At 55.8% G+C, this 12,724-nt stretch overlaps 2 protein-coding genes across 2 annotated transcripts in view; one reads left to right on the top strand and one right to left on the bottom strand.

Moving 5' to 3' along the window:
* The window catches only part of CHGG_01746 (uncharacterized protein), a gene marked incomplete at both ends in the record, with an annotated part of 2,242 nt that extends 407 nt beyond the window's left edge, over window positions 1–1,835 (top strand). Inside the window, one exon of the mRNA XM_001220966.1 lies at window positions 117–1,835. Within this exon, the coding sequence (XP_001220967.1) occupies window positions 117–1,835 (1,719 nt within the window). The remainder of the gene's footprint in view (window positions 1–116) is intronic.
* Window positions 1,836–7,087: 5,252 nt separating this feature from the next.
* Window positions 7,088–8,584, bottom strand: CHGG_01745 (uncharacterized protein; the record flags this gene model as incomplete). Its single annotated transcript, XM_001220965.1, has 1 exon — window positions 7,088–8,584. The coding sequence occupies one exon, from the start codon at window positions 8,582–8,584 to the stop codon at window positions 7,088–7,090; it is 1,497 nt and encodes a 498-aa protein (XP_001220966.1).
* Window positions 8,585–12,724: the final 4,140 nt, after the last annotated feature.

Raw genomic sequence — 12,724 nt, 5'->3', positions numbered from 1 at the left:
ACCGCAGAGATTGCTTACGCTTGTTCCGAGCTTACTACGTCGTATTCAAACACATGCACCGGGACATCCTCGACGGACTTGACGACCAAGTCATGAGCTCCACTGAAGTCGAACAGCTTGTGACTAGCCGGCAACCATTAAGCAGCTTGTTTGGCCGTGAAGGGGGCTTCTCTCAACCCGATACCGACCGCCCAAGGGAGGGTAAAGTGATCAACCTCCACACCGGGGAGACTCACATCACGGATGGCACAACCAGGGCCCTGAACGAAGACACCCCCGACACCGCTGATCGCCAGTCCATCTTGACGAACGTATTTACCAGGCAGGCACAGGTTACCGAGAGTTTATTCATGCCCGTCATGGATCACCCACGGGCGGCCGGTGAGAGAGGATCCGGGTTGGAGTATCTAAACGGGCTCTTGAACCCACCGACCCGAATCAGTGAACTTCCAGCCCTTCTACTCGGCGAGACTCGCGTCGGCGGCGACTTCTTTGTCGTCGTTGACGGTAGCCAGGAGGGGGAGGGCGAGCAAGAAGGCCAAGGTGGAGAGGAGGGTTCACACAGCCCAGGGGGGACTGGAGATGACAGCGCTGAAAACCATGCCAACGCCAATCGGTCGTCGGACCGTGAAGGGTCCAGACCAGACGGGCGAGACCACCGTCGGCCCTCGTATAGAGTCACGTCAAGAGCCACGGCGCGAGGCAAACTATTTGACCGGTGGAGGAGGCGGCAGTTCTACCTCGATGAGGAAGAGGGCATGGTACCCCCAGATGACTGGAGCGACGATGACGACGTCCTTGCGCTTCTCGACGGCTTAGCTAGCGATTCCAAGGCGGCACAGCCTCCTTTGTCAACCCGGTCTCGCTCCTCCTCCAAGGTAAGATTTGTCGAAGACACGGACGATTTTGACGTTCGATCCAACCCTTCGACGTCCTCGAGGAGCATCCCCGAGAGGTGGGGGGGTATGGAGATCCCAGATGCCGAGCGTGACCTCGGCAAAGAGATCTTCTACCAAGTTAGCCAACAGGCCTTCAACGAGATCCTCGATACCCTGTTCAAGGTCAAAGAGGACCTGGCAGTCCAAGCTGCGCAAACCAAGGAGAAGCGCAACCATTATAGGCCGGTGTTTGAGTCTATCAATCCCGACGAGGAAGAGGGAGAGGCGAGCTCTCGCTCCGCTTCGAAGAGGCGCGAGACATCTCAAGAAGAGTCGTTGCAACAACTGCTTGCGCTCACTGGTTATTCAATTGATAATGGTGTCGCCCAAACTGAAACCAACGCCGAAGAAGAAGCGGCAGAGGACGAGTATGAAACCAGCGACTATGACAATGACGACGACGACGGCGATAGCAATGACAATGGCAATGACGACGACAATGACGATGACTCCATGCCGCCATTAACGACAGATGAGTCGCCTGCTGAGGAGCTCTCATGCACCGAATCCGTTGTCTATCGTGACCCCACCATGCCTCAGTTCCGCCTAAACTCAGAACCAGTATCGCACCCGCGCGGCCAGCCGCAACCTGCGAACGGGAGCAACCAAGCCGCACCGGCTGCCGCCGCAGAACCAATCACCAACAAACCGACCGGGACCACAACAGCCAACGGAAAGAAGAAGCCGAGCAGCTCCACGCCGCCCGTGCAGCTTAAGCGCAGCGACCTGGTCCACTGGAAACGCCTCGACCTCGCCGAGGAAGAGGCCAAGGCCCGCGGCGGCTGGGGCAGGCTGAGCTTCGAGGAGTTTGAGCGCATCTACAAGGGCGCCGAGGCCCGGGGCGCCCGCTTAGATTACCTGGGCACTTGGATCGACTTTTGTATCCCGTCTACCTAGAAGAGAAATCGGGGTATGATGGTTGCTGGGAGGGAGGAGCGTGATGAGGAGGAGGTTGGGGTTGGGCTGTGGTGGCACCCTGGCTTGTTGAATGCGTGTAGATTATTGCGGGGGGGAATGTAAAAACTGGTGCGCGGTGGTTGATATGCTTGATGTTCAATTCTCTATTGTCTCGTGAATTCCCTCTTCTTTTTTTGGGAGATAGAGACCGCTACCTTGCTTACCTCCCTACCTAATTACCTCGCCAGTCACTATTCACAGGAGAGGTCTGCCCGAGCACTGCAGCTGCCCCGTTCTCTGTCTCTATGTCCCCAACTGGTTGATAATTAGCTGCTTTACTCACCTTCACGTACTCTTCGGCAATGCCGCCATGCGCCGTGAAGACGTGGATGGCGGCGGAGTGTGTAGAAAAGGGGGAGTAAATAATGCGCACGGACCATGGGTGCCCAGCCGGGCAACCGACCAGATTTTGGCCTTGTCGGCGGAAAGATGGCTCAGGCCAAGGTCACAGGCGGCAATGACTGTGAATGGTTATTGGGATCTTAGTACGTGACATAGGAGAATATCATTGCTCACGTTGCTCATAGGCACATGTGTAGTTGTGGTGTGCTCGATCGAGAAAGGGAGCGGCGGCTTCAACAACGCAACGCCACACTGCGTATTGATAAAAGCGTTTTATTCAAACACCATGCATTTCTTCTGTGTGCCAAAGTTGGCGTTTCTGTTTTGCTTTAGAATCAAGCCGTAGGATTGTTCTGTGTATCTCAGAGCTTCTCTGATCGTTCAAAGAATCAAACGATCTACGGCATGGCTCCGGTCGATCCCGAGTCGACTTTCCAGGTAGCCAAGTCCCCATCAGCATTCATCTTCAGATCTCTCAAGCAAAGCTTTTTACCGGATGATATCTCCAATGGGCTCGTGTTGATGAACGGAGAACTCGGTGGGGAAATGTAGACAACACCTGACTCTGTCCGTTTCATACTGACCCTCGCTTCTCTTCACCGTTTTCAGTTTCTTCGGGGATTAATACCATCCCAACGTGGGGCAAGTTGCTGGCTTTTTACTCGCAATGTATACGATACATCCGAGAGACATAATGTGTGCCTGGGCCGCATTCACCGCGACTCGAGACTCACAGACTGGCCAGGTTCCTGGCGGTAATGAGTCTGTGGATCGCCTACCTCCTCTTCACCCTTGGCACCTGCTATCACAAGCTGGGCCTGGCTGCGCAAGGGCACAAGACCCCGAGCAACTTTGAGTGGTTTTCGGCCACCGCAAGGAGCCCAACGTGGCCCAACACCCTTCCAGCACGGCCGGTGGAGCAGAGCCTGTCCTCATTTAAATTCCTTGGCCGGCCTGTCGGCTGGGGTACTCAACCCGGCCGCTATCCGGGCTCTGAAAGAGCCAGATCACAAGCTGTTGGTCGTCGTCATCCACTGACATGACTCCCAGTGCCACTTTGGACGGGCCGATGAGGGTGGATCGAAGGCTCCAAGGGAGTGCGTTCTTGACGATGTGTCTTCACAGTGCGCAGCACGCACAGAGACTAGTTTGAACGTGAGAGGAGAGGGGTGAGCCTCAGCGATCCGCAGTGGAGTGGACTGAACTGGGATACCCGAGGGATAAACTTCTAGCAACCAACCGTCAACCATTGCTGACCCGGGTGGTTGGAGGTGGCGCTTCGTGGCCAGAAGCAAACAAACGTGGAGAATTTTCAGCGGACCGGACAGATAGCGGCCGTCGACTTGTTTTCTCCTCAGTAGCTTCCGTGGCGGCTACGCGGATCCGGACACCAGCTCCTAAGCTATTGGGGGGGTGGCAAGTGCCCTGTCCATCTGACAGGTCACCTCCCGGAAGCGCCCGTGATGATGGCTGCCCTTCTGCGGCAGGCCCCGGGGATGTGGTGCAGCATTTTCAGCGTGTCCGGCAGAAGATCATCACAAGCTGAGGGATAACGCGGCCAATGGAGATTCGAGATGGAGAGGTGCGTGACAGATTCATCCATGTGAGAGATGGAGATCCATGAATGACAGGGCTGATGGGTGAAGCCACCGCTGCCACCTTGTTCTTGGTCTTTTCGCCGTGGCCAATCAGTTGGGTGTATAAAAACAAACTTGTTGTAACAGGGGTTCAGGGAGACAACTCCTCTGGATGGGGAGCCGTCTGCGGCCACATGAGGAAGGATATGATGGGAAAACCAAGTATTGTCAATAGTGTATCAAGCATGAGTGATGTTGTTTCCGTGACGGCATAATGTATGAGCTATAACAGTCTGACTCAGTCTGCGTTAGGCAACCATATTCAGAGTTTTTTTTTTTTTTTTTTTTTGGGCAGCTGGGGTAACCGTCAAGGTGGACGGAGCCTGGCAGGCACGAACGGAGCGGAGGACGTTCTGGGAAGGAAGACTCAAACACCTTTTTTGGCATCCCCACATTCCCTCCGTCTGGATCGGACCTTCCATGGAGCTTACAGTGTGTTTCCCGCCAGATCTACACATCGATTGAAATCTTGAGAAACGCCACAGTTTCCATGCCCCGGCCCGTTCACTCACTAGGTACTCACTCGCAAGACTTGCTGCGTTAGGTCCCCCGAGCAAGCCGTTCATGAATCCCGCATGAATTCCCCGTGGCTGTCGACCCGACACTCTGGATTTCATTTTACTGAAGCCAATAGCCAAGTTTCATAAAGCAATAAGCGCTGTCACCGAGGCCAGGCTGATTACCTGGGTACCCACGCGCGCCCGTTTGCCCAGGCGGACTTACCACAGCCCCCATGTCCCCCATTCTCGGCGGACAGACGAAAAAGCAACCATAATTATTTCCCGTGGGCCGCAGATAACTCAAATCATGTTACCTTGGGCCGCTGCATGGCCAGCGAATTTTGCTCCTGCAGATTCGGGACGTGTTGCCGAATCACCGCGTCGAGTCTACTCGACGGACAACCCACTACCAACACGCATCGTACCATCAGATGCAGTCGGGGGGCTGACGGCCGGTGCGCCCAACACGGATCCTCTTTGGATAATCGGGCTTTCACCGCTCTCGTCTCTTCTTACCCACGCAGTTGAATTTTGGGGTTAAGCGCGCCACCGCGGTTCAGCGCTTAAGCAACCCATACCTTCAGAGAATATTCTGGGGCCAGTTCACATGCCTGCAGGTGGCCGTCGCACGCTTGCTCGGCCAGATCCAGAAGCTTTTCGTGGCACTTACTCCCTTGCAGCCAGCCTGTGTGGGCGGGGCTTCCGCTTGAGGAAAACTGCCAACCCGCTGGTGGATGGCGATGGGATCCATGATTTCCGTTCTTAGGTCGCCGAAGTTAAAGCTGTTGGTCTCGAGATTGCCCTGGCTGCAGCACCGCCCCCCCTTTCTCACTGGCCAGCCAATATTATCCAGTTTGACAGTCGACGAGGCCTTTCCTTGTATCAACGATGATTTCTAAGCAGGATAGTGGACTCGGATCGATCAAGTGGTCGCAATAGCGCATTAGCGGATCTCCCTTAGCTGCCGTTGACAAGCGTGACAAGTTGACAGGGACATGGATTTCGGCGAAGAGGGGGTCTTGTTTGCGCAACTCTTCCTTGGCCACCATTCCGCAAACTGCCGTAGCGCACTTTCGAGTCGTCGACGGGGCCAACACCTGTTCAATGGTCCCCTACTTAGCCGTTTAGGGAACGCCAAACACCCCCTGCAGGATGGCGCTTCCATGTTCACAGACTCGCAAGTTGCGGGGGTACCCGTTCCATGACCATCGACTCCCATCCTTGTCCCCACCACCACGACCAAGTTGACTCCATGCAACCTGGGGTGACCTTTTCTTCCTCCAACGACCCTCTCCTCTCCGGGCCCGAGACAACCCTCTATGACTCGCACTCCCCGGCCTTGGTCCCCGCCGCGTAGGCTAGTTAATCGTCATCAGAGAACTGTGACCTTCCTCACATGGGGGGATCCGCAGTCTCTCGGGGCTTCAACGGTCAAGCTGAGACACTGAAGATGGACAACGCAACACCACACCGCATAATCTCGGAGGAGCTGAGACCCGTGGCGCGGAAGACGGCGGCTCCCCTCCCGCACAGCTCAAAATAAAATAAAAAAATGACAAAAAGCCGATCGTCCGTCCCGCCCGTCCACCACCCGACATGGATGGCATCACTCAAATGGCTGCAGACACCCCCCTTAAGAGCCGCAATGCAGCCGCAACAGTACCTAGTTATGCACACTGCAGGCAGTTGCACCGCCATCCCCTTCTAGACGGCGACGGCAGCGACGACGACACAACCCACAGGCGAACTCAACCGGGATAGCGGGGGGGGGGGAAGAGAATAAAATGACGAGTCTGTTTTCCTCGGCCGCGCCGCTGCAACGCAGGAACCAACGGCGCCCTCTGATTGCTTGCCAGACTGTCGGGACCACGCACTAGCGCACGGCGCTCCCAAAACGGCCTGCCCAGTTTCCCGCTCTCTGCTGCTGCTCTCCGCCCAGCGAGCGCCCCCTTGCTGCGCCCGACCCGCGCGCCTCTTTATCCCTCTCTCTCTCTTTCCCTCTCTCTTTCTGTTTCGTCCCTCCCCTCCCCATCCTCTGCTGCTGTTGTTGCTGCTGTTAGGGGGGGGGGGAGGCTGATGATAATGGATGATGCTTGTCGTTTAATGTCGGGTGAGTGGGTTTGGGCGTGGGGCATGGGGCATGGGTTCATTTTGGGGGGAGAGGGGGGGATATTCTCCGCCAGCCAGCCAACACCAACGCCCAACGCCCGCGAAGGCGTGGCGTGTCTCTGCTCAGGGCGCGTGAGGAGGATCCCGAGACAGATTTCGGCAGTTGTCAATCGCCGTTTTGCTTCTTCTTCTTCTTCTCCCCCCGAACACCCCCCTGCCTGTGTCTCGCTTTGGAAGTCTTGTTTCTGTGCTAGCCAGCCACCCTTTTTTTCTTGGCACGGATGTGAGGATCAGAAACGAGGGATCCATGGGAAGGGTGGAATGCAATCAGGGATCACCAGTTGTTGGCAGACGGAATGAATTGAATTCGGCTACAACGCCAGACAAGCCAGTGCGTGCTAATGAAACCCACCCAGACCATTTTTTCAAACACGGACCGTGAGATTACTATCTAGACACAAGAGAACATTCCACTCCACCGTAAAACACCGTGATATCAAGTCGTAATATGAACGAAAGAATCCAAGCCGTCTCAAGTATGCCTCCCTGGTGGTTGATGACAGAAGAAAAAACCCGTAGTGTGCTATCGAAGCTGCCCGATCCATCACCTCGCCACCGGTATTGAATACGGAACGGTGGCATCACAGTCGTAGCACTTGCCTTCGGTCAAGCGATGGCGCAGTTTCCTACAGTCGCAAACCCAGAGAGCGTTCCCCTTGTTCAGCGGCCGGTGCAAATCAATGACATCGCGCGGCTTGTAGAACTCTTTCCTCAGGCCGCAGTCGACGCAGAAGCGCCGTTGCTCTGATGTCTTTCTGGCGCGCGCGTGTGAAGTCGAGAAGGTGTCGCCGGCCGGTGAGGTGCTTGTTCGACGCCCTTTGGCTGCTGCCGAGGCTCGGAGGCTGCTTCGGGTCAGGCTGGGGTCGTAGTGAGGGTTGGCTGGAGGCGATAAGCTCGAGCTCTTCGAGGGTGGCGGCGTGTACGACTGCTCCCTTTCCGCTCCTCCATCCCTGCCATCTCCCTGGGTCGCCAGCACGCCGTATTTTTGAGACTCAAAGTATTCAAATCCCCTAAACCGGTAGCAGTGGTAGCACCCGAAGAAGTTAAAGTTCTTGCGGGGCTTGGTGGTGCGGGGGGTGTCCGACTCTTCGGGGTCCTCGCGCCCCTCGTTCTTCTCTGCGCTCAGCAGACCGCCTATTTTCAAGTGGTCGGGGAGCCTGTCCGGGTGGAAGTTGACCCGGAACCATCTGTTGGTCCGGTAAAGCTTCCAACAGTGAAACCACGTTACCTCCTCTTGGATCTGGAGGATGATGGCGGGTGATAGTTGCTGCAGAAATCTCAGGAGCGGCGCTGGCTCGTCTAGTGTGGCTGACTTTGCCCGAGGCTGATTCTGTGGCGGCAGTTGATGCGAGGGCGGAGTTGGCAAAGAATGGTAAGGTGTGGGAGCACAATCCTGAGGCCAGGATTCATAGTGCAGAGGCGATGGTTGATAATGGAGAGAGGACGGTTGATGGTGTAGGGACGATGTTTGATGGTGTAGGGACGATGGCTGACGGTATAGAGACGGTGATTGATGGTCTAGGGAGGTTGGTTGTTGGTGTAACGATGTTGATTGCGGATGCAGAGCACCGACTGAGTAGCCACTGTATGGCGGCAGCGGCAGAATCTGTCTCGGGGCCTGAAAGGCCGAGTAGAATGGGTGCGAAGAAGTGGCCTGGGCCTGGAGAAGTTGCGACGGGAGCGGCGTGGCATGGGATCGAAATGGGGACTGGTGTTCGTGGCCAAGTGTCTGGTAATGATTCCTTGAGTATATCACACCGCCCTCCCCTGATCCAGAAACACCAGATGTGGGCGTATGCTCTTGAGCAAGCGTCGAGAACTGATTCCTCGAGTACAGAACCGAGTCCGTTTCCAAGTCGGAAACCCCCGATGCGGGCGACACAGTCCGCGAGATTCCGACATTGTGGGTGGCGGCGGCGTCATATGGTACGGAATATGATGCGGATGACGAGGTTGACGAGACTGAGGATGAGCGCGCCTCCAAGGGCTGCCTGGGCGGCAGCCCCGGAGGATAGAAGCCTTCGTAGTTCTGATAAGTCATGTCGCAGCTTGGATGCGTGGAAAATGCGCGGAGACTATGGGACGCGGAGAGGTGGCAATGAGAGGGGGCTTCCGAAGTGGATGTTGTGGATATTGTGGATGTGTTGTTGTCAGTAGAAGTAGATGGTGACTTCGACCGTACAAGGTCGCGCAACGGATCGATGAGAAGATGAGGGGTTGGACTTTGCGGAGCAAGCGGTTGAGGACACGGACTCCCAAGCCTCTTATATGTTGTCGACGGGACACACGGCAGATATTGCTGGCCTGGTGCTGTCGGCGCGAGGTAACTCGGCAGCTGACCCTGGGCCTGGTTGGGACAGACTCGTCTTGTTACTGGGCAAGGCCAGATGGCTTTTAAAATCCCGCGAGAAGGAAGACTGGGAAACCCGGTATAACTTGGGTATCCGGGTTCGGAGGAGCCTGCTAAAGCTGGTATCTGCCCGAGATGGTCGAGGCAGACGCGAGTCGACTGTGTTTTCCAGGGTTTATGTCTCCTGAGTATTATTCCGATGCAATCTGTGGCAGTTCAAAGATCAACCTCTAAACTGAGCATCTGGAGGGCCAAGCGCGGATTTGGTGATCCAGGGTGGGAGGGAGACGACTCAGACGAGACTCGGCTCAGATCATCTGACAGAAACGGGACGCGGCCAGCCGTGGAGTGAAAGTACCCCGTACTTCGGGGATCCTGGGTGGCCAGAAGAAGCGCCCGCTAACCAAACTGCCCTGGTCCCCGGGGGTGTCCTCCCGGTAGCTCTGCGTTCACACCCTGATTGGCATTGAACGCCCTGTGAGACCTGCAGAAGGGAATCGAAGCGACTAAGTGGGTAACTTCTCGGCAAGCTCTGGGCCCCAATCCCTGAATGTCGCTGTTGGGTTTTCGACTGCATTCGTGATTGATTGCTCGTCGGAAACGGAGGGGGGAACAAGGTGAGCCGTCGGAAACGGTGACTCCAACTGCCTCTGAACGATAGGAAAGGAGCGGATCGTCGCTGCGTGCTGTTGCTATTCACACAAAATGTGCTAGCCTCCAGATCCAGAGCCTTGTGCTGTTTGTGATCGAACTTCGGACGAAGAGATTGTGGCCCCCTGCCCCCAAGACTCCAGCGCCCGCGTGATGAGCAGCGAGGGAGGTATGTGCTAGGAAGCGAACTTCTCAGGAAATCATTGTGGGGGAAGGAAAGAATTGCCAAAACAGCCCGAGGTAGGCAAGAAAACTGAAGTAGGGATGAAAAATAATTACTCCTGGTGAAGGTTTTGTGCGGGGGGAAGGCGTCGCCATGGGGGTCTCGCTTGAATTATCGTGCCGAGTGCACCTGCCCCGACATGTACCTGGTATCTCCGAAGGGAGCAGATATGACGTGTACCGAGACATTAAACCATCCACATTGCCTGCTGTTGGATATTTGTACGTTTTTTCCTTACTCGTAATGGAAATGCAAAAGAAAACACATTCAAAAAATGGTTGATCTAAGGACGATCTTCACTCGCGAACGGGTTTCTTCATGGAGGCCCGCGGACGGCGATGGGTTTTGAATGGGAGATCTCTAGCCTGTCTTGGCTTCATGGCTTGCCTCTTCCCATCCGTTCTAAGCAGGGGCCATCTCGATCCGGTTCTGCAGAGTGCGGCTGGCGCTGCCATGCAGCAACTTCCCCGGTCCCCCTGCTCCTCGCACTGTTACATACATACATCATTGAATGTTTTGTATGTAATCTGTACGTGCAGGGCCTAACGATCTCCAGGCTTGACCAAGTTGCCGCATCTCTGCGTTTGCCGTCATTACTATCAAACCTTCGTCGTTCGTTGACTGCCCATTGAGACGGGCGATGGGCATGGAAATGGAAGGGCGCTCTGGTCCTGCGCAGGCAGCGAGTTGGCCGAGTTGGCCGAGCGATGGCAATATTTCCATGACCAGAGAAGGACCTGCCAGGACCCCGCAACCAGCGCAGCATCAGAGGGCAGGCACGCTGCTCGAGAAAGGCCTTGTGCAGGGCGGAAGGGGAAGGCATCTGCCCCACGACCTATGAACGTCGAGAATCTGCCCCACTCCAATCACTCTCCAACCAACAAGCTCTTGGCATAGGGATGTAGCCAACCGAAGCTCGTGGTTTGGTGTAGGTCACCAGTGTCACACTGTGTTACCGAACGGCTGGGACAGAGCAGCCAATTTGATTGGCCCGGACTGTCAGCCCCTGGTGGTTGTCAAAGGCAGGGGGCTCCAATGTCTCGCGGACCATGGAGATTGATGGAATCTGTCGCAATTTTTGGGAAGGACTTCCCCAGTACAAATGTCGGCCTTTCTGGTGCTTCACCGATCTCCACGTCAAGCCGCGCGATTTTCAGGTCCAGGCGGCTTTGTTTCAACCCTGGTCGTTGACCCACAGGGTCCAAAAATAACATAACTGTTATTTTCTGGAGGCTTGCAAATTGCAACCCTCCCGTTCATCTCATGTTGGTAGGGAGACAACTGAGGATAAGGTGCCACGTCAGAGAAGAAAGTCTTAGAACGGCGCAGCATAGCGCATTTGAGCAGCCCGTCCATACGCTAGTTTTTTGCTGTTGCGATGGCTCAGTCAGACCCTGACGGCCTCGGGGGCGGAGGGGAGGGTGTTGCAACTCGACTCGTGTTTGCGGCAATCAAATTCCAGTTTGAGGAACAGCCAGGCCGAAGAGGGAGAGGCCCATAATAATCTCTCTTCTCGTTGGCTAGGAAGCGCATGATGGGCCCCTTGACTGACGAGTAAAATTCAAACTACTGAAATGGGAAGGAAGCCAGCCAGCGCAGCCGCCGAGACATGCCGCCGATGCCCTTCGTCTTTCGAGGCCCGTTTTGCGGAAACAAGCGCATTGCTGCGACGACTTTGTGCAGCATTGAGTCGAGTTCGGAAAACCCCCTGCAGCCCTAATTGGTGAGGGAAAGCACGAACACCACAAGATCGAAGGGTTTAGAGACAACGGCCAACGCTGAAGCACACAAGTTGCAACTTCGGCTGCCTGTCCGGTTGGTAAATCTGCGAGACTGCGACCGCATGATCGCGCCATCAATGCAAAGCCCAGCCTCAGCACATCCATCCGTCATGGAATTCGCGACGACAGAGGAAGCATCCGGCGCATGTCAGAGGTCGAAAACCTCTTACCAGCCCCAACGAGCTCTCGCATCCCCCCTCCTTCTCCCCCACCCCTCTCACATTCACACACACCTGGCTTCCCGCGGCCCTCGGTGCTCGCTTAACGTCTTAACTTCCGGGTATCGTTACCGTGAGTTATTGTTCCGGCTATCGCTCCCGATGCCAAGCGTCTCGATTTTTGCAGCGCAAATCACCGAAACACCTCGGCCGCCGTTATTTTGTACGATTGGGAACGAAAGGTGCGACGAGTCGGCCAACAACAAAAGATCGCCGGAAATAGGAATGGAAATGGTTTGGACTAGCACCTCTTCCGGTGCAGGAGAGAGGCTGATGAGCGATGCAGGCACTGCCTATTTCCACCTTCTGCCGTCCTGGTCCAGCACGCCTCAAGATGAAGCCCCATGATTGTGACTGGCCGGATTGGCGCGCTTGAGCCGGATTTAATGGGTTCCCTTCTCCATGGCTGCTGCGGGCCGCAGTTCATCGCCGTTGGTACCTTTCAGCATCGCTGATCGCTGAACGGCTCTGACACCGCTTTGGGCGCTTTCCACCACCCCGACCCCCAAGACCTTCGGCATGGATGGCTGTTGTGTGAGGTGTTACTGCGGGAGCCGAATTCCGAACCCTCAGAAGAACAACTCGTCATGCTGGAGAGGCATATACCAGAACGCATATTACTCGTGTCTTCAGACACTCGAACGGGGGAGGAGCTTGTATCTGAGTCGTTCCTGGCGAGGAACCACGGTTATCCTACATGTTGAATCCTCTCACTGCGCCAACTCGAGCCACCACAGCCCCGGGGACAGAGCACATAAGACGTGTTGGATGAGCGAGCCATTGTTGGCTCCTTGCTGCAGATGACAACCAGCCGGCTGAGCGGGCAACCCGATTTTAATGGCGGGCACCTTTTCGTGGATGCATCGTCACACCGCGTTCGGCGTCTCGCTTGGGCTTATACTGGTGGTAAGCCCGGTTGGGTTTTGTGTGGCTGCATTCTCCCCAGAAACCCACGGGG

The sequence above is a fragment of the Chaetomium globosum genome, genomic scaffold (genome assembly GCF_000143365.1).
Source record: "Chaetomium globosum CBS 148.51 scaffold_1 genomic scaffold, whole genome shotgun sequence".
Lineage (NCBI taxonomy): Eukaryota > Fungi > Ascomycota > Sordariomycetes > Sordariales > Chaetomiaceae > Chaetomium > Chaetomium globosum.
This window is presented reverse-complemented; position numbering and strand designations above follow the sequence as displayed.